Raw genomic sequence first — 23,668 nt, 5'->3', positions numbered from 1 at the left:
GCAGCAGCACCCTACCGAATATCGCTGTACACACACTTGTGCCAAATATCTCATGAACACCAGAAATGTCATAACAAATGGGACATGTGGGTGACAGACTGCAGGTGAATCTAAAATGAGGGGAAAAGTGCTGAGCTTTTGGAAGTACAGAGAAATATAGAGTTTCTGAGAAACAGAGACAGTTATTGAATAATGTGATATGAGTTCTTGCATTCTATTTATGATTTAAATAGTGTGGAAAATATCAGGAATATCTTGCACTGTTTTGTTAAAATTTCTTTGAAGCTGAATTGAATAACAATAATTCAACCCTCACTAAAACCACTGTGGCTCAGCATCAGTGACAGGTAAGGAAAATAGTGAATATAAGTGCACACACATACCACTCACAAAAATAGAGTATTGATTTCAGGGCTTATTTATAGACTATAAGAGGGCAGCCCTTGCTTCGCTGGGCAGCTTTGTCACTGATGCCTGAAAGACACACAAATTTCCAGAGGCCAGAGCAGCATGCTCAATTACTTCTGCTAATTACATAACTGTTCTCAGTTCAGAATAGTAGGTGTGGTTTTTACTACCTTCGATATAAGGGAAATGAGCTGACATGGTGCACCTTGCGAGAAATGGTGGAGAGAGAGACCACTGGTTAATATATTTGCCTTTAACGGAATAGTTCACCTATGCACTCATCTGCATCCACATTCATTCAAGCTTCAAAAAAGACATACTGTAACAGAATCTTTAAAGTAAGACAAAAGTATCATAAAAGTCATCTATATGATCTGTATGTCATATTCTAAGTCTACTGAAGTCATACAATAACTTGTGTGAGAAACACATTCACAGATAATGGATGAAAATAAACAGAATCATTCAGAACAATCAGAATTCATTAAAAAGACTGGACTCAAATAAAAAAGGTCACAGAGGTGTGAAATGTCTTTTTTTGGGTGCTATCCAATTAGGGTTATTTTCCAGTATTTTTTATAGGATAAGAATAAAAAGTGTTGATTCTCTCTTTTTCTGTTTTCTTTAAAACAATTTTTAGTAATAGAAGTAAAAAGTAAGTTGGACTGCGGGAGAGAAAACTGCCTTGTTAACTATGCTACATCAACTATCTGCAATAGAAAGACATGCATAAAACCATTCAACAGTTTGTGCTCCATGAGATTTTTTTTTAATGCATCTTAAAGAAGACTCTAATGCTCACCTCTAATGCTTCTATTTTAATGTATTTAAAATTTAGATTAGATTCCAGTGTCACATGATTCGTCAGAGATCATTCTAATATTCTGACTTGGTGCTCAAGTAGCATTTCTTATAATCAATGTAGTAAACAGATGTGCTGCTTAATATTTGTGATATTTATTCATTTTTTCAGGAAACCTGCAAAATTCTGAATGGTAGTGTAGCAATATAAATACTGCTGCTGGCTACTGAAGAATGAATACATGTAGTCATTAAATGATTCATCTGATCTGATGTAATCATTAATCTGATTCAGTGCACTGGTGGTGATCAACAACAGTTCCATTCCATTTTTTTTATTAGCACATGGCAGGAATTCTCTTTGCATACACATAAGCAGACATATACCTTGATACCTTTTTCAACTTCTTTATTATACATCCTGAAATCCTGAAATCAGCAGAGGTTAATATCAAGCTGTTTACAGGCTTCCCAATCAGACAGGAACTAGCACCATTTAAATGACATTACTGCAGCTTAACTGCTTTTATGGCAACAGCTACTTAGAAAAAAAGAGGACAAGCATGGAAAATTAGCATCACGGAAAAAACAGCACCCATGAAAACAGATGCACAAGGCTTGGTTATTGAAAACAGATTGAAGTGCTTGCAGGAAATAAGAGAATTGAAAAAGTTGTATAAACCATACATCAGCATGTCCACCGATGTCTGTACTGGCCTCCAACATGTTTATGAATATTTTCCAGAGAAGGAGATCATGTTTTGTTGTAGACACTGCTGACATTTCTATGTTAGAGTTTGACTCAAAGGAACTCAAAACAAATTTTCATGCTTTTTATGCTCTTTCTAGATGAAGGGCATCATGTCCAACCCATGTTTTGACTATGTCAGAAACAACATCAGCTTCTCTGACCTGCTATTAATCAGTCTGTAATGTAGGACAAGCAACACAGAAGCAGAACAAATATAATCAACCCTATCAACTGTGTGTTTATTTGTTGTTTACACTAACTGTAACAGTGATGAAATATTGAAGGCAGGAAGCAGTGTTATGGATGTAGATCGAGTACAATAACTATCCACTTGATCAATCTAGAGCTGGAAAGAAACTACACATCAGCAGACTGGGCAGTTTTACAGTGATAGCGAGGTGATTGTGAGAGTAATGCATTGGTAATTCAAAGATAAAACCGCTGTTTGCAGGTCTTAAACGAAAGGTGAAGAGCCCACTGGGCCCTCAAATGGGAAGATTACCTGTACCGATCAATCTTCAGGATTAGGACTTAATGCTTTTAAATATGTGGACAATTAAATCTAACTGACTGTGATTCTAGGGGTCAGAACTGACCACAGGTCACAACTTTATCACTTTCACACCGACTTCAGTGACAAAACACTTTAGAGGTAATATTAGATTGCACGCATTGATAATTTAGCCAGTCACAACTTGCTCTGTTTTGTAAAAAGTGTCATCATTAACCGCATACTAACTAAATGAATAAACTACCATTCAAAAAGGTATTTGTAACATTTTTGAAAGAAGCCGCTTGTGCTAACCAAGGCTGCATTTTATTAAAGGAATCATCGGATGAAATGTTCAGCTTTTTTTATTTTTTGCATTTTGTTAGGTTTCTGCCGTGTCTGCCAGCTCAGAGAAGCTGAAAAGAAAACACGCAGCCAGTTTGTTATGTACTGTCTGTGTCTGAAATGGTGTCACCCTGTGAGCTGTTTCAATTTGCAGCCGGTTTCTACATAGATAGCTAGCTTTTGAATAAGACCACCTCTGAGCCATATACAGAGTCCAAGACATTTCATGAAGACCCTAAAGAATCATACCAACTTGTGGATAATGGGCATCTGATGTCCCCTTTAATCAAAAAGGTTAACAGTAATATTGTAAAACATACATTACAACAAACAACATTTACAATATCCATTTTCTATTTTAATATATTTTAAAATGTAATTTATTTAATGGCAGAGCTCCAGTCAGTGTCACATGATCCTTCAGAGATATTGTGTAATGTTGTGCTGCTTAATATTTTCATGAAAACCTTGACACCTTTTCTACATGTTTTTTGATGAACACAAAGTTCAAAAGAACAGCATTTGTTTGTAAAATAAACCTTTTGCAACATTATAAATGTCACTTTTGATCAATTTTGACAGAAAGAAAGAAAGAAAGAAAGAAAGAAAGAAAGGAAGAAGAAACAAACAAACAAAAACAAACAAAAGACATGATCTAGAAAGAAAGAAAGAAAGAAAGAAAGAAAGGAAGAAAGAAAGAAAGAAAAAGAAAGAAAGCACAAAAGTGGCCTTGATATCACAGTTTATTGATATTTATAATGTAGTGTCATTAGGTATTTACTAAAACTTACTAGTTAGTATAAAATCTACTCTAAATATATGCATGAAAGGGCTTTAAAAAGAAAGAGAGCTCTTTAATAAAAGTTACATCATATTGTGTGTGTGTTCTTATCACAAAGATGTTGAAGATAACAAGGAGGATCAGCATCCACAGGTATCTGTAGGCCATGTGCAGTCCAGCCCAGAGACAGATCAGAGTGACCAGAGTAAACAGATACAACATCATGGGCACCTCTGAAGAACAAACAGAAAGAAATTGAGTTAAACTTCAATTGAGTTTGCATGATCAAATAGGCACATTTGAAAAAGAAAAAAAGAAAAATCACAAAAGCTTTCTCATCAGTTTTCAGATGCATGGATGCTGACTGTGCTGTTTTATCTGTGCTGCATGCACCGGTGCCAGCAGCCATGGGTGCTGTTTTCAGTTACAGAGTGAGCTGGCCAGGGATGCTTCAGTTTTTCCATAGTTCAGACAAGCCTTTCACATGCAGCTAGAGCTCTCTGAACCGCTCTCGCTCTGGCATGAGAGCCATGTGGCCACATTTACTGACCTGGGGCAGGAGTACAAGATGGCTGCCAACAAAAACAAACAAACCAAAACAACAAAAGAAGCAGAATAAAATGAGTTGTCTCATTATGCAGGTCACAGTCCAGAGACTGTTCTGGAGCAAATGAGGGCAGCCATGGGCACATAGTACTTCATGTGGGCAAACAATGCCTCTCAGTGCCAAGAGTCACTCAAGCATATTGGCAAACATGCTAGTTCAAAACCTGACATTCTAGCATCTACGTAAAATAATAATTTACTCAAAGTTATGGCATTATGAACAAAGTCTAGGGGTTTGCATTTTGATCATTCTAGATTTGAATGACCAACAGATAAAGTACTCATGAACCCAATTTTGCAAATAAGCAATGACACAATACAGCAACTACCAGTAAAAATGATGTAACCAAACTAAATAAAAAGAATACAAATTAAATTGTATAAAAATGTCCGAAAACAAACAAATGCGATTGAAAATTTTTACATTTCTGAATCAGTTTGAAAATATTATAATAAATAAATAAATAAATGAACCAATAAAGCAATTTTGTGTTTTCATGACCAATCATTGCTGTCACCCATCCCTAATGAATCTTCTCACTTCTTGTATGTTACCTAACACCACTTCCTTTGGCTCTACTAACTCCTCTCGCCCACCGGCAATGCATTTGTGATTACTGTCGGCCAAAGTACACAACCAGGCAACGCTGTGGCTGATAATTAGTGAGAGGGAGAGACTGTCTGTGTCATTGTTTCTTTCAGCAGGCCTTATTTGCATCCACTCACCTCCTCGACCCCCTGAGAACCCTGTTTTATAATTCGTACGTTTAATGAGGGAACAAACAAGTACGACTTCAGAAGGGAGAACAGGCTGACTCATCCATCATGCTCTCCTTTCATTACATAAACATGGACGTGAGCTCGGCCCGGCACTTCGAAGGCTCCAAACAATGGCAGAAGACCTGAATTTGCTCTTTTAATAAAGCCATTCAGCGGTTATTTGATTTACAACTCATGCATCCGTTCACTGAGGCTACCAGGAAATTTAGTGAACAAATGGAACAATTAGAGGCTGAAATTAGATAACATATTAGCTTAAGCACATGATTGAAACATATTAGATGAAACATCAGATGTGCAGAACCCACATCTAGGGAAAAAGAATATTCATCGGTTTAACCTCCACAACACGGCACTTCCCTGGGAGCATGTACTGCATCCCTGATGATGTTAGACAATCATGCATGCACCTGCAGCCTTGTTTGGGCATGCCAGCGTCTAATCAAATTAAGCCAAGCAAACACCTTGCAAGTTCAAGAGAGAGATTTCAAATAATCCTCAAATTCTCTAAAGCATCATTGCTGATATCCATGCATGCATGACAAAATACAGCAAATGAGATTATAATTGGCTTTCATTAGCGTGAATGAGGGTGAAGAGAATCAGTTCAATCCAATATCGAGCTTCCTTTAGGGACCAGACTTGCTGTTTGAGAACACGGCATCCTGTGCCTTCAGTGTCAGCACCGTCCCAGTGAGTTTCACCAGCAGAACTACTGCACACACATTAACATCTGTTCTGTTGGTGCTTTGATGTTAGTATGGCTCTGATGAGACCATGAGTACAAATACGAGCAGAGTCATAGGTCATACATGATGGACACGTCTGCGGCGAGCCAGCGGAAGACCTGCCAGCAGAAGCAGGCAAACATTATGAAAGACTTGGCTATGAAAAGTAGGCCACACATTCCTCATCCGATAGACAACACATGGCACAGGGCCAAAGTTTAACACCAAAAATGCCATGGTCATTGCTTCCACCTGTCTAAATTTACCTGCTGTTTGTGTTTATCTATCTTTGTGTCTTACATTTACTTTAATGACGTTTTGGTTGCCATTTACATTAACTGATGCTATTGCCATAGAAACTTTGGTTAACTTTACAGTGTTCATACAAGTCGGACCGTAACCACCCAAGACAGAGAGGGAAACCTCTTAATATTATATCAATAATAATTACATAAAAACTACATGAATGTACAACAGAAAGTGTAGATCCTGTAACTGGTTGCCATTTTATTTATCATTTTTATTCACCTTTTTATCTTAACTGGTTCATTTAAATAATGAAAAATCCCTGTTTCTAACAGCTTTAATTAAAAGTACCAATATTATATGAAATCTGTCAATTAATGAGGTTGTGAAAGCATGCATAGAGTAATTATATATATATATATATATATATATATATATATATAAGCAAAAGCAAAATGCTGTTTAAAATAGTTTAAGAGTAGTTTAAGAGTATAGCATGTTTTAACACAGGACATGTCAATCTATTTCATGTTAATTACCTAAATAAGCATTGTATTGTTACTGTAATTAATTCTTTTTACATGTTATGTAAATTACACTGGTACACTTTTTCATTTTAATTAACTTTACTTCCATTTAGAGTTCTTCCAAAAACATCCAATTTTATTATTTCTTTGTTCTCCCCCCGTTTACTGTTCACTTTATACGCGCTGTTCTCTCTCTCCTCTCCCTGACTGCCCTTGCTTTCCATCTCTGTAAGCACATTCCAGCCTGTGGTCTGGGCCTGGCTGCCTCTGAAGCAGCAGGTCCCCAAACCCTGAGGAACCACTGCTCTGTTGGAATGGAACTGGCTAGAGCACTTCCTCTCTCAATGAAAACCAGGCTCTCATGAGGCCATGGCTTAAATACAAAGTGATGTACAACACCTCTGATGTTTCCACTCATATTTCACAACTGAAGTGACTTGGAAAATGACTGCACTGCATCATGCTATACTAATTAAAGTAATTTCTAAGGGTTCTCGAACAAGTTTTTCTTTAAAAGTTTTAAAAATGTTCTTCAATTTTACTTTACTGTCTAAATTGCATACACTAGTGTTCAAAAATACAATCAGAACAGTAATATTGTGAAATATTATTACAATGTAAAATAACCGATTTTCTTTTTTAATGTATTTTAAAGTGTAATTTATTCCTGTGATGCCAAAGCTGAATTTTCAGCAGCCATTCCTCCAGTCTTCAGTGTCACATGATTATTCTTTATTCTATATAATATGCTGTTTTTTTTTTCTTTGATTATTTATTATTATGTTACAATGTTGAAAACAACTGTACTGCTTAATATTTTTGTGAAAACGATTATATATTGTATTATTTAAAAAACTCTCACTGACCCCTAAACTTATATATTATCTATTCGACTTAAATATTAATATAACGTGAATAGAATATGGCAAAGTAATAAACACAGTTAATGTCCTACAGTAAATAAGCCATAAACTACTTTCTAGCTGTGCAAGTACAGAAAATACTTGCACAGCTAGAAAGTAAGTACAATCAGTTAATATATATATATATATAATGACATATATAACAGACAACTATAATGTTATTCTAGAAAAAAAGGAGTTTCTCTTAGGAGGAGAAGAGCCTCTGCATGAGAAGGCAAGCACTGAGGACCACTGGTGGAAAAACAGCAGGGCCCAAATGTGAGACAGCACTCTGGCTCCTGTTTAAGATGCCAAAGCAGCTGCCTCAACATTCAGCCGTGGTTCATCTCAGAGGATGAAAGACCTTCCTTTGTTTTCTTCTTGAGTGAGCTAACATCTGCCCAGCCAACATCTTCAATGATAAAGAAAAAAAATCATCAAGTGTTTCAACTCAAAGAAAAATGGGTGGTTGAAGAAGGGGATCTTGGTAAAGAGATGAAAGAATGAGAGAGCGGGAACAACTGAAATCTTCCAGTAAATCTGTTGGAACACCAGAGGTGTTCAACTACTTTGAGAGAAGAAACAAACAAAGGCTTAAGATGGAAGTACTATATCAACATGCTCTCTGGAATCAAACACTTGATATTCTTTTGTGTGTGTACGTGTGCTTGTGGGTGACATTTGGACATCCTGCTCCTTCCTCTGAACTGTGGGTGTAGGGAGCGTGTCTGGCCTCACGCCAGTGCTCTGACCAGACGTTCAATACAGCATGTTCTCGGAGAACTGAGACCTCTCTAGGGAAAACGAATAGTGTTTTGGCATAAAAAAGAATTTGGACAGACTCTACATCAGTTCCAGCGACTGTTGAAACAGAGGTGAGTTCACAATAAAATAAATATGAGATTTGCCTGTGTTTAAGAAAATTCTACATACAAAATAATTTAAAGATAAAAAACTGTATTTTTACATATCATACATCAAATAAAGCAATAAGGTGCTATGCATTACAGTAATGCATTTTATAAATCTATTCATTTTATAAAGTCTTTTCCAACAGTTATATGAGAACTATATGTACTGCCTAAAAAGTCCATTGCTTGCCATTTTCAGCTCAGTTCAGTTTTCAAATAAGACACACGTATTTCAACTTAGCTGGACAATTTATGATGATTGTTTTCAACAAAACAAATGGATCCAGACTCTAGACTTTGGGTCAAATCCTGGGAACATTATGTAACAGTAATATAGTGGTCGTGATATAAGCAGTTAAGCAAGGTCATAGAGATATGAGATACAGGGTGAAATCCTACTGTAAACACACCAGGAGGGTGTATTTAGAAACAGCTGGAAAAAGATAGTGATAAACAGTGATTTAGACTCTAATACCCTGCTTCTATGACTCTACAGGCTGTAAACATTTTATGTAATCAAGAATTGTGGTAAATATGCATGACCTAGGGATCAAGTGTCTGCATTGCAAGTTATTACTAAGCAAATGCAGAGAAAACAGTGAGTATGAACACTGAAAGCATATTAAGTCTTCCATTTTGACTGTTTTGTTCACTAAAAAAAAAAAAAAAAAAACCTCAAATAGGACTGTAAGACCCACATTCAATCTGGTTCCGTGCACAACAACATGAAAAGCTCATAAAAAGCATTTGTGAGATCTGTCCTTTTGTTTACTATTAAAACTTGTTCCCTTAATCGGTTCCTAGAAACTATTCATTTGACTTAGGACATCTTATCATTCTCAAATAGTCTTACTTTTCTTCAAAAAGCCTTAGCAACTGGATTAACTGTTTACAAGTAAATATTCACTTATGCAAGATGTTTTTTTCTTTGTTTGACTTTGTAGTCATATCTAATGAAAGTGTAAACTGACTGACTATTGAAACAGACCATATTTAGGTCCAGGAATGGTATTAGCATAAAAAAGCGATAAAACTTTACAGTTAAGTCCTATTATTTAAGGCTGGTTGACACATTAACAAACACTGAGCAATACATTTGTTACAGTATTTATTTATTTTTATTATTTTATTATTATTATTTATTATTAGTGGAAGTATATTTTTAATGGCAGTTAATAATAAAATAATGTATTATGAAATGTCAAAATTTACATTAACAAAGATAATGGTAATGTTAACTTAAAAAAAATAATAATAAAAAATCATTAATTCATAATGTATTCCTCAAAAGCTGGTGCAGTCATACACATCACGTCATAAACATGCCTCATTAAGAGATGAAGGATTAGTCCTGAGCTAATAAGGCTATTCCAAGAAAATGACTGCATTGTGAAAAAGCACTACTTCCCTTAAGATCATACTGAACAACTGCAAAAGCCAAATTAAATCTTTAAATAGAGCTGTGGTAATTATCTCCCCACAGGCCTCGGAAAGAACACCTCTACCCAGTGGCTAAAGGTTGACTCCTTAATATCTTGGCTCTAAGTAAAAGACCTCAGAACATCTGAAAAGCAAGTCACAGTCAGAATTATCCATCAGCGTGCAGCTAATAATAACACTGGAAGCTGGTTTCAGCTGTTGTCATCTATTTAAAGATGCAAATGGTCATCGAATAAAGTTTGCTTTCACAGTTTGACATATCTGAAAAAAATAAATATAAATAAATGCAAAGCGATCTCAGAACCCATGTTCAAACCATGCATAATTAAATTACATTTTCTGAAGACATTTGATTGCATGTTGACCTGTACAGAACTGAACTTGCATCCCTTTTCTGGCAGTTAAGGAGACACTTGGGTGGATAGATAGCAGCTTAAGAGAACTTTTTTCACTTCTATATTTACTTTACATCTAAATTTAGTTTCCCAAAAGTCGATCAGCCCACCAGGAAACGTTCATTTACTCGTTGTGTCTATTTCATCCCTGTCCCATGCTGAATGTTTGGTCTGACATGTAATCAAGCAGTAACACACCAGGCAGAATCAACATCTAAGCTGTTGAGTTCTAACAAGAAACAGCAAGTATTAAATGCATACAGTCGTGGCCAAAAGTTTTGAGAATTACATAAATATTAGTTTTCAAAAAGTTTGCTGCTAAACTGCTTTTAGATCTTTGTTTCAGTTGTTTCTGTGATGTACTGAAATATAATTACAAGCACTTCATACGTTTCAAAGGCTTTTATCGACAATTACATGACATTTATGCAAAGGGTCAGTATTTGCAGTGTTGGCCTTCTTTTTCAGGACCTCTGCAATTCGACTGGGCATGCTCTCAATCAACTTCTGGGCCAAATCCTGACTGATAGCAAACCGATTCTTTCATAATAACTTCTTGGGAGTTTGTCAGAATTAGTGGGTTTTTGTTTGTCCACCCGCCTCTTGAGGATTGACCACAAGTTCTCAATAGGATTAAGATCTGGGGAGTTTCCAGGCCATGGACCCAAAATTTCAACATTCTGGTCCCCGAGCCACTTAGTTATCACTTTTGCCTTATGGCACGGTGCTCCATCGTGCTGGAAAATGCATTGTTCTTCACCAAACTGTTTTTGGGTTGTTGGAAGAAGTTGCTGTTGGAGGGTGTTTTTGGTACCATTCTTTTATTCATGGCTGTGTTTTGGGGCAGAATTGTGAGTGAGCCCACTCCCTTGGATGAGAAGCAACCCCACACATGAATGGTGTCAGGATGCTTTACTGTTGGCATGACACAGGACTGATGGTAGCGCTCACCTTTTCTTCTCCGGACAAGCCTTTTTCCAGATGCCCCAAACAATCGGGAAAGGGGCCTCATCGGAGAATATGACTTTGCCCCAGTCCTCAGCAGTCCATTCACTATACTTTCTGCAGAAGATCAATCTGTCCCTGATGTTTTTTTTGGAGAGAAGTGGCTTCTTTGCTAACCTTCTTGACACCAGGCCATCTTCCAAAAGTCTTTGCCTCACTGTGCGTGCAGATGCGCTCACACCTGCCTGCTGCCATTCCTGAGCAAGCTCTGCACTGGTGGCACTCCGATCCCGCAGCTGAATCCTCTTTAGGAGACGATCCTGGTGCTTGCTGGACTTTCTTGGACGTCCTGAAGCCTTCTTTACAAGAATTGAACCTCTTTCCTTGAAGTTCTTGATGAATCTATAAATTGTTGATTTAGGTGCAATCTTAGTAGCCACAATATCCTTGCCTGTGAAGCCATTTTTATGCAACGCAATGATGGCTGCACGCGTTTCTTTGCAGGTCACCATGGTTAACAATGGAAGAACAATGATTTCAAGTATCACCCTCCTTTTAACATGTCAAGTCTGCCATTCTAAACCCAATCAGCCTGACATAATGATCTCCAGCCTTGTACTCGTCAACATTCTCACCTGAGTTAACAAGATGACTACTGAAATGATCTCAGCAGGTCCTTTAATGACAGCAATGAAATGCAGTGGAAAGGTTTTTTTGGGATTAAGTTAATTTTCATGGCAAAGAAGGACTATGCAATTCATCTGATCACTCTTCATAACATTCTGGAGTATATGCAAATTGCTATTATAAAAACTTAAGCAGCAACTTTTCCAATTTCCAATATTTATGTAATTCTCAAAACTTTTGGCCACGACTGTATTTATCTGTCTGTGCTTCTTTGACAGTCTTTAAACACATCCGGCATGAAGGAGCAAATTTGCCTCATAATGTATTTGCTTGCGTCCTGTGTGTCCTACAGTATGAAACAGCAAGTGTGGGAGTTCTACAGTGAGGTCATTTTGTTTGCGAGCAAAGGGTGGGCTGTAATAACGTTGAGTGGTTTAGGATTAGCCTGCTGTGCTGCGAGCTTGCTTGCACACAATGAGGAAAGCCAACATTGCACATGGCACCCACACGCACACTGTACAATACCACCATTTAAAGCTGAGAACAGCAGTTACAGGTAAACAATAAAACCATCACGGTGGATTAACAAGTGAAAGCCAGTGTTTTACATGCTAATTGTACAAATGTTAGTTGGAAGGTGTTGATATTACACTTTTAAACAGTGGTAATTTTGAGGCTAAATATTAAGGTGGAGGCTGCCACTAAAGAGACAATCAGCCAGTTAAGTTTAAAAACAAGCCTGACAACATGTATTTACTCAAGAACTCAGCAGAAAGATACAATAGATTTAATGACTGCTGAGGGTATTTTTGAAGAATGCAATGACTAGCAAACCACCACAGAAAGAACAAACATTTTTTTTGGAAGGCGTGGAATTGTGCAATATTCCTGAAAGCACAGCCCTGATCAATCTGATGATTGCTTAAGAACGAGACTTTCCAAGGGAAAGCACCTTCTCTGATATTATCATCAGTTCTTTACTTTTAAAGCACCGTTTTCCTGTAACGTTCATTTCAGTGCCAGATTCTTATCCTAATAAAATGGCAGGATACCTTGACGTTAATTATTTCCCAACACAAGCGTACACACCTGAGCTGTTTACAAATGAGAGGAAACAGGGCGACCATACAGAGAGCAGCATATACATTAGGTATATAAGCATCTATAAAGATGACAAGAAAGACAAAAAACAATATTGTCAGTACACAAAGAGGAATGTTACTCAGGTTTATGGTTGCGTGTTTGTATATGTAGTATTCTCTGGAAGAAAGAACGTAAGTAAAATGGGTTTGGAACAACATGATGGACATCCTTACAAAGCTTATTGAATGTTTTCTAAATGGACCACAAAGATACACTGAGGATGTTAATCTCCTGAGATTCTCTCTTTTTTGTCTTTGTCTGACTCCTTTGCTTCTATCTGAGGAATTTCTTCCAGTCAGTATTTGTTTTTGTCCTGTATGCAGTAATGAAGTCTCTGGCTGGTATTTGGAATGGAAAAGCTTTGGGAAACTCAAACCAGAGTAATCTTGTTATGACGTAATCTGTATCAAAATAAGCAGCGGTTGCATTCTGTTCACAGGCCTGGCATCTCTCTGGCCAGACAAACAGAATGGACAAACACAGCCCACACTCTTTTCACAGAGGAGAAATGGCACAATGTAGCCATAATAGAATTCAAAGCATGTGAAATGCTTTGTAAAATAAACAGCCCATTTTTCACTAGACTTCATCTGATCATAATTTTGTAACACTGGCCTGGTTTAGCATAACCTACTGTACATCTTCACGTACAAACATAAAACACATAAAAAACACATTTTTGAAATAATAAATAAACAAGTAGTTCGGTCTGTATGCACAAATCCCTTTTCTAGTTGTGATTCCTGCAAAGTAACTACGAATAGCAACCAGCAAGGGATTCCTCTTTAATTATGTTGCTTCTCTGGTAGTTCTTAGTTAAAGGATTATCAGGAATTTTATCTAGATACTTAGAACGTCATGCGATTGACACTGTAAAAGACTAGAGACACAAACACAAGTCAAACACGTTCACCCAGTGCATATTTACATAGAAAAAACAGCGGAATGAAAAACACATTCTGATTGAACGGGGCCTTACAAAAGCCATTTTTACTAATTGAAATATATCTTAAATAAAGTCAATTATAAATATTAGATTGATGGTAAAGAGTAAAATATAAAATAGAATTAATAGGAAAAAAAAATAAAATAATAATAATAATAATAATAATAATAATAATAAATATAAAAAAACAAAATCACATAATAAAATAACTAAAATTAAAACAGAAAACAAAAATAAAAGCAAATTGGCTACTTGATCCGTTGAAGTAAAACAAGTAATGAATTACATGAAAATAAATAAAGTGGGCAAACTTACAAAATCAGCAGGGGATCAAATAAATATTTTCCCCACTGTATATCAACAAGCATTTGACTCCTCCCAGACCGCTGAAGCCCTTAGGTACGGGAAAAGGCGAGAACTGCGGTGGCTTGTGAGATGAGGTGACATCATTTGTTTGTTCTTGGAGAAAGAGATGTTTGGATTTTATGAGTCAACTGGGAATTTACTTGCTAAGAGCTGCTTTGAGACAGGGTGGAGAGGAGTGTCTGTAGTCTTCTGTTATCAGAAGGCTGGGGCGAAACAGAACGTATGCACAGCTTGTGAGCTCATACACACAGAGGGGCTAAAAATAGCAGATCTTCCCGACTTACCAATAACAAACCCCAACCACATACAATCAACGTAATCACGGCAAAGAAGAAGAGTGTATATGAGATAGAAAATTGCTTACAATACATTAACACAGAAAATGAGTAACTATGTTCCAAAAAACTGCACAAAAATGTGAGAATTTACATTTGCAGTTGCATTTGCAGACCTTTTCAGTAAAGGAACTTCTATGTACAGTTACTTCCATGTTTTTCTAGTGAGTATTTACGTAGTAATAGTTTAAGCACTACTTTTTTCCCCGAAGTTACCTGAATATGTACTCTATAAATACTCTACTGTATTTATAATTATAAATAGGTTTACTATTTTATGTCCTCATTTAGTTAAGTAAATGTAACATGTGTGTGTGTGTGTGTGTGTGTGTGTGTGTGTGTGTGTGTGTGTGTGTATTTGTGAGTGAGTGAGTGAGTGAGTGAGAGAGAGAGAGAGAGAGAGCACATTCACAAACTCACAGATCTCCTTGCACCAGGCCATACACACTATAAATGCTCCATCCAAAGCCTCCCAGCAGGATTACAACCAGAATGATGATGACCAGAGCAGGATGTCCCCAGCCGAGCAGGAAATCGAGAAGATAGCGTCTCTCTGTGTGCTCATCATTCATCACCAATATCTGCCAGAAGTTTATGGCCTGGGAAAGACAACACAGATGTTACTAAATAAATAAATGGAAACATTATAAACAAGCCAGATTCATAAAAAGGGATAGCTGATTAATGTTTTGATAAGACTAGGCAGCAAGAACCAACTTGCAAATGGGCATCTGTTGGTTATATGACCTCATATCTAATTCATTGCAACATCAGCTATTAGTTTTATCAAGAACTTTCTTGGTTTATGCGTTCAGTTAGCCTACTTCACTTTTGGTGATGAGGTACTTCAACAGAGAGTTTAAAATCAACATCAAAATCAAGTCCTAATGTGGCACCTTCATCCATCAGTATTAGCACCATAAATGGATAGGAACTGCAGCAACTCTGTTTTGCTGTGCTGGGAACTTGGATGAGAGATGAAGAGATAATAGAAGCTGGCAGGATGTTGTGTTAGCTCTGAGTGTCTGAACGCACTGCAATTTCTCTCCAGCCTCTTTGTAATTACTGAAGAGGTTGGCACCCCAGCCGTGCCAGTATTGGGAGTCTCTGGGATCTATTGAATGGCCATTTTAGCACAGGCTGAAACACGAGTCCCAATGCATAGGAAAGAACACTTAGATCAATAGTTTTCACTGATAAAGTATATGTTTTTCAGTGCCCTTTTAAGGTAGACATGGAACATCTGCACTATTTCCATTGAAAGCCGGTGACTTTTGCTCATATTTGCAGTCTGAAGGACTCAACAGCAATTCCCGAAAGTCAGTCTGCACATTTCAAACAGTCAGATTTGACAAATCATGTAGTAAATGATGGGCACATGTTCAGTTTCTTTTATTTAGTCAGAAGATATAGAATATATTTGATCATTTGAGCAAATTTTAGAATGCATATTTTTGCATTTTCTTCTAGCAATGAGGCTGTGTTTCTGTGCGAGTTTGCTGTGTTCAGAACAGCTTGAAAGGCTTTTTTTAAAATCTGGGTAGTGTACTCCAGTCTTGAGCAAACAAAGACTAAACTCACATTGTTTTAGCCCCAGATTCTCTTGTGCAAATCAGGTACCAGTGCACCAACATAATCTGTGGTGAACAATTTGTACTGTGCAGTTCCGCAGTCGTGCAGTCATGTAGGTTGGTTCTGAGTTCTACATTGTAGAGGACGCAGCAGACTACCATAATCTGACAAACTTGGATTTATCTTCTATTTAAACTGTATTGTGGGTGGTTACTGAATAAGATGCAGCTGAAATTTTATACTGAAATATGGCTCAAAGAAATTAAACGATGAGAAAAGTGCAAACGAAACAAAAAAAAATTTCACATCCATTATCACATCACATAAGTTACGCAAAGTATTATTACAGGCTCATTTGTCAGCTGTTTTGAAATAAAGACAAGCACATGTTCAAATCATTCTCTCCAGGATGCAAATACTTTCCAGTCTGAATCATGATTTACCTTTTCCACCAAAGACAACTATTGTTTGATTTATTCCATGTGTCTTCATAAACTCACACCCACTTTTGCACATCAACACACTTACATAAACAATGTGTCAAACATACTTTACACTTTGGTCCTTACACTACTGATGGCTCCATCCTTCTAAAACCTATTTTTTTTTTTTTTGTAATTAACCGGTTAGCTTATTTTATCTTTCAACACTAGTGTATCAAGTGCCAATAGAGATTACATGCTCTATGTAAACTGCTAAACCCCTGGTGTTTTTAAGCGTCATTGAGGAGAACAAGATAATCCCAGTATGTGAGCAAAACAGCCTTTGATTTCAAGAAGTTTAATTTAGGTGAGAGGTTCCTCCGGGGGCCGTTCTTGGTCCTATGTCTTTTCAAACTAAAGGGAGAAATCCAATGCAACATGAATCCAGATGTTTGTGTTCTGTGTGGGTCTTTGAGGGATTAAAAGCCATGTTCTTTTTTTCATTTCATTAAGCATGTTAGGGCCAAATCCTGTTTTTGCTTTCGGGGGAACAAGACGACCTTCATTGCTTTGAGTGAGTTGACTTCCAGAGACAGGTTTCTGTGCTTAGAAGGGATTACCGTACAAAGGAAAGGAGCAGGCAAAAGGGTACAGGTCCAGCAAGATTTATAGGATGGATTTTCAAAAGGTCTCTGAACAGCTATTGCAGGCGTGCTAGAACACCTGCCTGCAAAATCTAAAAAAAAATTATCACACGTAGCTGGAACATGTCATGCAGCACGTAATGCAAATCATGTGTTTCTTAACAGATTGAACTACTGAATCAGGCTCATTCCCGAGCCAACAATGAAAAGTTAGGATGATCAAACATTTATGTAAAGAACAAGACTCTTTTTAACCATCAAGATTGGTTAAAATTGTTATTTTGCACACATACACACACATACTTTTTGATTGTTTTATGAAGAATCTCCATAGACATAATGTATACAAATTTTACATTCTATCCGCAAAGCTTAACCCTACCCTTAAATCTGACCCTCACACAAATCGGTTTTGCACTTAAAAAAAGTGTGTGATTTCTTTTCTTCATGGGGACTGACATTTTGTCAAAAAGGCCTTTGATATTTGTTGGATTCTTAAAAGTGCTTACAAGTTTATGCCCTAATCATACTTAAAAATACACATCAGAGAAACCAACAAAACTAGGTTTCAGATTAACTTCTAGAGTTTATGTAGATGATTTTTTCTTCAGGGTAAAACCTTTTTCAGGCAGTCTATTGTCTGAGGGCAATATATACCAAACACTATATCCTAAACAATGACAATAAAGATGTGTGATTGACAAAATATTTTGAAATTTCTTTTTTACCCTCCTTGTAAGTAAGCTTATTGTTCAAATGAAAGTTTATGCCACACCTTCAACTGACCTGTTGTAAAACCTTTACTCTGAAAACCTCCTGATTTCAACTTCAATTGCGTAAAAGGGTTAATCCCGAAATAAGAGTTTTGTCATTGTTTACTCACCCCCATGTTGTTCCAAACCTTTGCTGACCAGGAAAGAAAGTATTTTGAAGAATGTTCAAATGTACCAGTTGCTGGTAGCCATTGATTTAATTTTTATTTTATTTTATTTATTTATTTTTGTCAATGGCCACCCAAATCTGTTTGATGACCAACATTTCTCTAAATATCTTCTTTTGTGTTCCAAAAGTAGTATGAAACAACATTTCAACAGATTTTTAATTTTTAAGTGAACTCCATGCCTTTAAGAAGTTAAGAATTATCTTTACATAATCATGAATTAAGGACCCTATCTCAACTCAATTTCATTAATGAAGCAGGATTAAGTATTTTGATGTGGTCTATGCGAAAAAAACCTGCTACAATGGCCACACAGTAGATGAAAAAGTAAAGTTTTACCTGTATAAGCATCCAGCTGAACTGACTGAGGTGGAAGTAATGGAAGAAAAGGCCAAGAGCAGCACAACTTGACATACCACCCAGCAATGCAGACACCAAGAAACAAATCTGAAAAAACACAGAGTGACAGATACATCAGCAGAGGCCCTGGAGTCCTCATACATCCGGTACACACACAGCAATAAAAACACACATTCAGATGACTCCCAGCATTCAGTTCTACCACTGAGTCCCAGAAGAGCATCTCAAATGTCTAAGACTATTCCTAAATCATTAATATTATTGATAAATATTTGAAGAGCTGAATGTTAAATCACACTGCAGAATGGACAGTTGTAAAGAGCAACAGTTTAAATCATTCTGTGTGTGCCTACTGAGTGTTTAAGAAGTGCAGACAGCTTCATAAAATAATAATAATAATAATAATAATAATAATAATAATAATAATAATAATAATAATAATAATAATAATAATAAATATACTTATTACATTAATCACATTACATTTTCTTTAAATCTTGCTTTTTTCCAAAATGATAATTTCATAATTTCAAGACATTTGGACACAACACATGATAAACAGTATATATTTTATGTGATTAACATTCTGACAGCTGACCTTAGAATCTAGTATCCTATACAGTTAACCACCTGGATCCTTTTTAGTGTGACAAGACACAATCCAAGTCCATGGGCCAATGTACACTTCAGGAACAGTGCAAAACCTTATCAAACAAAAACAACTGGGTAGTTTCACCTTGTCTGCGACCTCTCAGAACTGTATTTGTGGACACAAAGAAAAACTGGCAGACAACTCTCATGTGCAGGGCACTAGGTAACGGTCAGGTCTGTGAATACTGTGACCCTTTCAATACAAACAACACAGTGTTTTTCAACTAAACTGAGCATCCCTGTTGGGAAATCCAAATTGAGGGGAAACTGTGCCTGTGGAAAACCAGTTCTGGCTGCTGAGTGAAGGGAAATGTGGAGTCATTACAGACGGAATGGCATTAAATAAGGCACTATTGGGATAAAAGTCAAGAGGACAGCAAGTGGTGTGAGAGGGAGGAAGGAAAAGAGGGCAGGGATGTCCGTAGTGTGCAGTGTCCATCAGGTGCATGCTGGGAAGCTTGATTCTGGGTAGTAGTGAGCTGGCGTGGAAATGTGGTAATGCTGCCAAAAAAAGCTCAGTACTGTATGTGTGGGTCATGGTATAATCTCATAAATAAACAAGCTCGTATAAAGACAAAAAACATATTCGCCCAAACATATTACTTCATAGTCTGTCATCATTTTAGTTTGTGAGCTACATTTTGCAATTTACAATAGTAAAGGTTATCTTTGAGGTTAATTCAAATCATTTTTGGGTCTGTGTGATATTTACACTTATTGTTGAACAGGACTAACACAAAAACAAGATTTTCGGAACAAATAATATAAAATAATTTCTATATTTTTTTTTTTTTTTTTGAAAGAAATTATACTTTTATTGAGCAAGGACACATTAAATTGATCAAATGTGACAGCAAAGACATTAATAATGCTAGAAAAGATCTCTATTTCAAACAAATGCTGTTTATTGAGCACCAAAACAGCATATTGGAATGATTTCTGAAGGATCAGGTGACAATGAAGACAATGAAAATTCAGCTTTGCTATCACAGGAATAAACTCCAATTTAAAATATTAAAGTAAAAAAAAAAAAAAAAAAAGTTATTTTAATAAGTAGAAAAATTATTATTATTTTATGTAGTTATATATACAAACTATATATTATACCTAACTTTTTTATGAATATCATTATTTTATGTGACCCAGCAACAACATTGTATACATTACACAAAATTGAGAACTATTTATTTTTAACTAATTCAAAACTATTTATCTATTCAGACACACATATCCCTCGTAACCTTATGCTACCAAAATACCAAAAGAAAATAATTAGAAAAGGAAAAAGCTTGAAAAAAAAATGACGTATGGAAACATTAACTATGGCTCGGCTTAGCAAAGGCTCAGTTTTTCACAAAGCTTCTTCTGTGTCACAGTAAAAATACTCAATCGCATTCAAACTAGAAACTCATTACAGGCTCTTCAGTGATACCTTCATTAATGCACACCGAGGCAAAGCCCATGTTTTTGTTCCTGTAGTCGTCCCTGGGGCGCACACCCGGGTGAGTAAACAGGGAGGGGATCCGATCGGGTTCCCATTTAATATGATCTGCTCACGTACACCCACTCAGACGACCACACCAGTAACACTAACTGCTGATGGCAGGGGCATCATCCCCCCTCCTCTAATAAGCTTTCTGGATGATTCTCTGGTCCACAATTGATCCCGCTGTTTTAAGTAACAAAAGAGACATTCAGAAAGACTTCTGAAGCTTAAAGTAGCAGCTAACTCAGTTCATCACAAACAACCCATTCAGTTCATACATCAATCTACAACAAGCTTATCACTGGCCCCTAGGCAACCTTTTATCCTGCAGTAATGTGTATAAATACAGGCAACGTAGCTCCGGCTTAACGGTTCCTGATTAAAAAGACATCAGCACCTCTGTCATGTGAAATGCATGGCCTCCAATGACATAACAAAAGTTGGTTGGGGGACAGCGATTCATTCAAAGGCTTGAGAATGAAGATGGCTGATAAAGAGCCACGGTGGAGATTAGAGGACCCTGTGTCTGGGACCTGGAGACAGCCCTCAAGACCAGATGCACTTGATAATGTGGATCTACTTACCCTTTCAGTGCAGTCACTCAAACCCATAACAGGGAGTGTCAGAAAATAGACCATACAATCTGATACACGTTGTGTTTATAGGACGGATGTACTGCACTGCACTGTACCATAAACAATATGGGTGTAAACAGTACATGTGTGCAGAACAGTTCATGAACTCATATCACCATGAGGTAAAATTAAAAACCACCTGTACAACAACTGTCTAATCTGTTTAATTCACAACTTGATTTTACGACATTTAGTATAAATGAGCAGTACGAAAATGGATGTTAGAAAATGAGAAACAAAAAATTTAGTGAGGTTTATGAGAAAGTGGGGGGAAAAATCTGTCTGGAATAAGACACATTCTAGAGATATACAGAGTAAAAATGATATGATGAGACATAGAAACAGAGCCGTGTCAGGGCTGTCATCATGAAGACTGAGAGATGAGTCACTCACAGCAGCATTATCAGCTTTCTGATGACAGACAACGTCCCTTTCTTATCTGACCTAATGCCCAAGAGGACAGACAATAGCTATTCCTTGTATGGTTGTATGACGGACGTAAAATATGTGTTTATGTAAAATAAATAATAATAATAAATTCTCATAACCTCATTTGTATCAAAAGAAGTATGTCATCTATCTACCAACATCTATGGAACAAAACAAAATACATCCATATTGAAATTTAAATTATCTGCAAAAAAACAGTTAAATTCAGGTAAATGTGTCATGTTTTAAAGGGTGTTTAGATATTTCTGCAGAGCTTACAAATTAATATTTAAAAAAAAAAAAAAATATTATATAAATTATACATTTGTTTTTGCACTTCATGCTACCAGTTTAAATAACTGAAACAAAATATTCAAACATGAAAACATCAAAGTTGCTATGGTGAGAAAGCAGCTGGGAATGTAAATGTAAACAATATTTTTGAAACTATATTCACAGTTGACTTGGAGTCTCTACAGATATATTTTACCCGGAGGAAGATACTGAGCTTAAAATAGCTATACACCATGCATTAAAAACATTATGTCTTGACTGACAGGCAGATGACTGGGGAACTATGCATGTTGAAGTGGGAATGACAGCCCAGCCAGGAGCTGCAGAGTGAAAGCTACTTCAACATGTGCAGTAAACTGCTTTAGTTAAAAAGCATTTATTGAAAGACAAATCAATATGAAACAACACCAGTGGCTCTGTGAATGATGTGTCTGCTTTATGTATGTCACTGTCCTTGAGACATCTTCTACAAAATCCCAAACTCTGTAGTTATGTCTTTTCTTACGAGAGCGAGAGAAAAAAAAAAAGGTACGGTACATGAGTCATAATTTCTCTGGGCAGCCACAAAGCATTTAATGGGCTTCTGTCAAACAACGCTCTATAACCATGCAGACGTCCTGTCACACAAGTTGGCAGGGAATGGAATTGAAGACATGTCACTACAGTGTGAATGACGATAAACTTGTTGCCTCCTTCTCAAGTGTCGGATGCTGATTTGTAAAACATAATGGTTAGATGAGTACCTGATAAAAGTAATCTTGCAGCAGTATATACTGAGCTTAGAAATAGCTTTTATTACATTTTGTTTTGTCAAGATCATGCAGGGTTATGTGAAGAGAAATAATTATCCTTACTATTAATAATAATAATGATGAAAATAATAATAATAGATAATATGTTAATGAAAAAATAATAATGGATGTGCTTCTGTGATCTTTTAAAATAAATCTTTTAATCTTCCCTTAAAAGATTTAATATGAGCACAGATGTCTTTCATTTACCTGAGAAGCAGGTAAATGTATGTGTTTCTGTGTAGTCTGCTGCACACAGAACTACTCCAGTGCTGTACTCCATTACTGCACCTTTGAGTGCTACTATATATAGATACTGTGTTAGTCACAGATGCACCTCCCCCTTTTCCAGAGCCGACTGTAAAGGAGTCAAGCAGTCTGTGGCCTCGAGCTGATTTCCACACACATCAGTCAGACAGGTAAACCTCAGTACCAGCCCTGTGGACATACTGTATGTACTGTGTAAAACAAACATGTGTGAAAATAATCTAGAGCAGCCCAATGATATACATTATCTGTGTACAAAACAATCAAACAACTACTAGCACCAGCTGACGGAAATGTGTACATGCAGCGTGATGTGAAGGGAAAAATTGCAGGGTAATAATATAGCAAAGATCTGTCTGCCTTCCCCTCAGCTGGGCGGTTTCCTGTCTGGAGGATGCATATGTGTTTGTCATCAAGCAACAAGCAAGATATATATTTGGCTCAAGGTGTGGTATAAGCTGCTGTTTTGAAGAATGAATCGGTCTCAGCTCCACCTGATAGGTGATGTTTTTTGCATCTTCTTCTCTGATGACTATATGTTTCCATGTACTATACTAGACTGAGTTAAATTGTTATGACTGCACTTACAAAAAAGTATCAAGTTATTACCATGTTTTTAGACATGCAGTGGCTATTTACATGATTCATTCATAGAACAACAAAAAGTTGCATCACTGTCTTAAGCTCAACCTGAATTGCACTGC

At 36.7% G+C, this 23,668-nt stretch overlaps 1 protein-coding gene and 1 long non-coding RNA gene across 3 annotated transcripts in view; one reads left to right on the top strand and one right to left on the bottom strand.

The window, feature by feature from the left end:
* Positions 1 to 3,524: 3,524 nt before the first annotated feature.
* Positions 3,525 to 23,668, bottom strand: part of LOC122145061 (adhesion G-protein coupled receptor V1-like) — a 33,488-nt gene continuing 13,344 nt past the window's right edge. For both annotated transcript variants that reach the window (XM_042756645.1, XM_042756646.1), the window contains exons 4-6: positions 18,391 to 18,498; positions 14,894 to 15,072; positions 3,525 to 3,809 (exon numbers count right to left, since the gene is read on the bottom strand). In XM_042756645.1, coding sequence (XP_042612579.1) covers positions 3,665 to 3,809; positions 14,894 to 15,072; positions 18,391 to 18,498 — 432 coding nt within the window. In that variant the 3' untranslated portion in view covers positions 3,525 to 3,664. The remainder of the gene's footprint in view (positions 3,810 to 14,893; positions 15,073 to 18,390; positions 18,499 to 23,668) is intronic.
* LOC122145063 lies at positions 7,543 to 23,452 on the top strand. Its single transcript, XR_006160094.1, has 3 exons — positions 7,543 to 8,240; positions 23,050 to 23,116; positions 23,336 to 23,452. It is a non-coding gene; the product is annotated as an uncharacterized LOC122145063 (long non-coding RNA).

Source organism: Cyprinus carpio, chromosome A5 (assembly GCF_018340385.1).
Source record: "Cyprinus carpio isolate SPL01 chromosome A5, ASM1834038v1, whole genome shotgun sequence".
Taxonomy (NCBI): domain Eukaryota; kingdom Metazoa; phylum Chordata; class Actinopteri; order Cypriniformes; family Cyprinidae; genus Cyprinus; species Cyprinus carpio.
The sequence above is the reverse complement of the archived record's forward strand: the minus strand, read 5'-3'. Positions and strand labels throughout refer to the sequence as shown.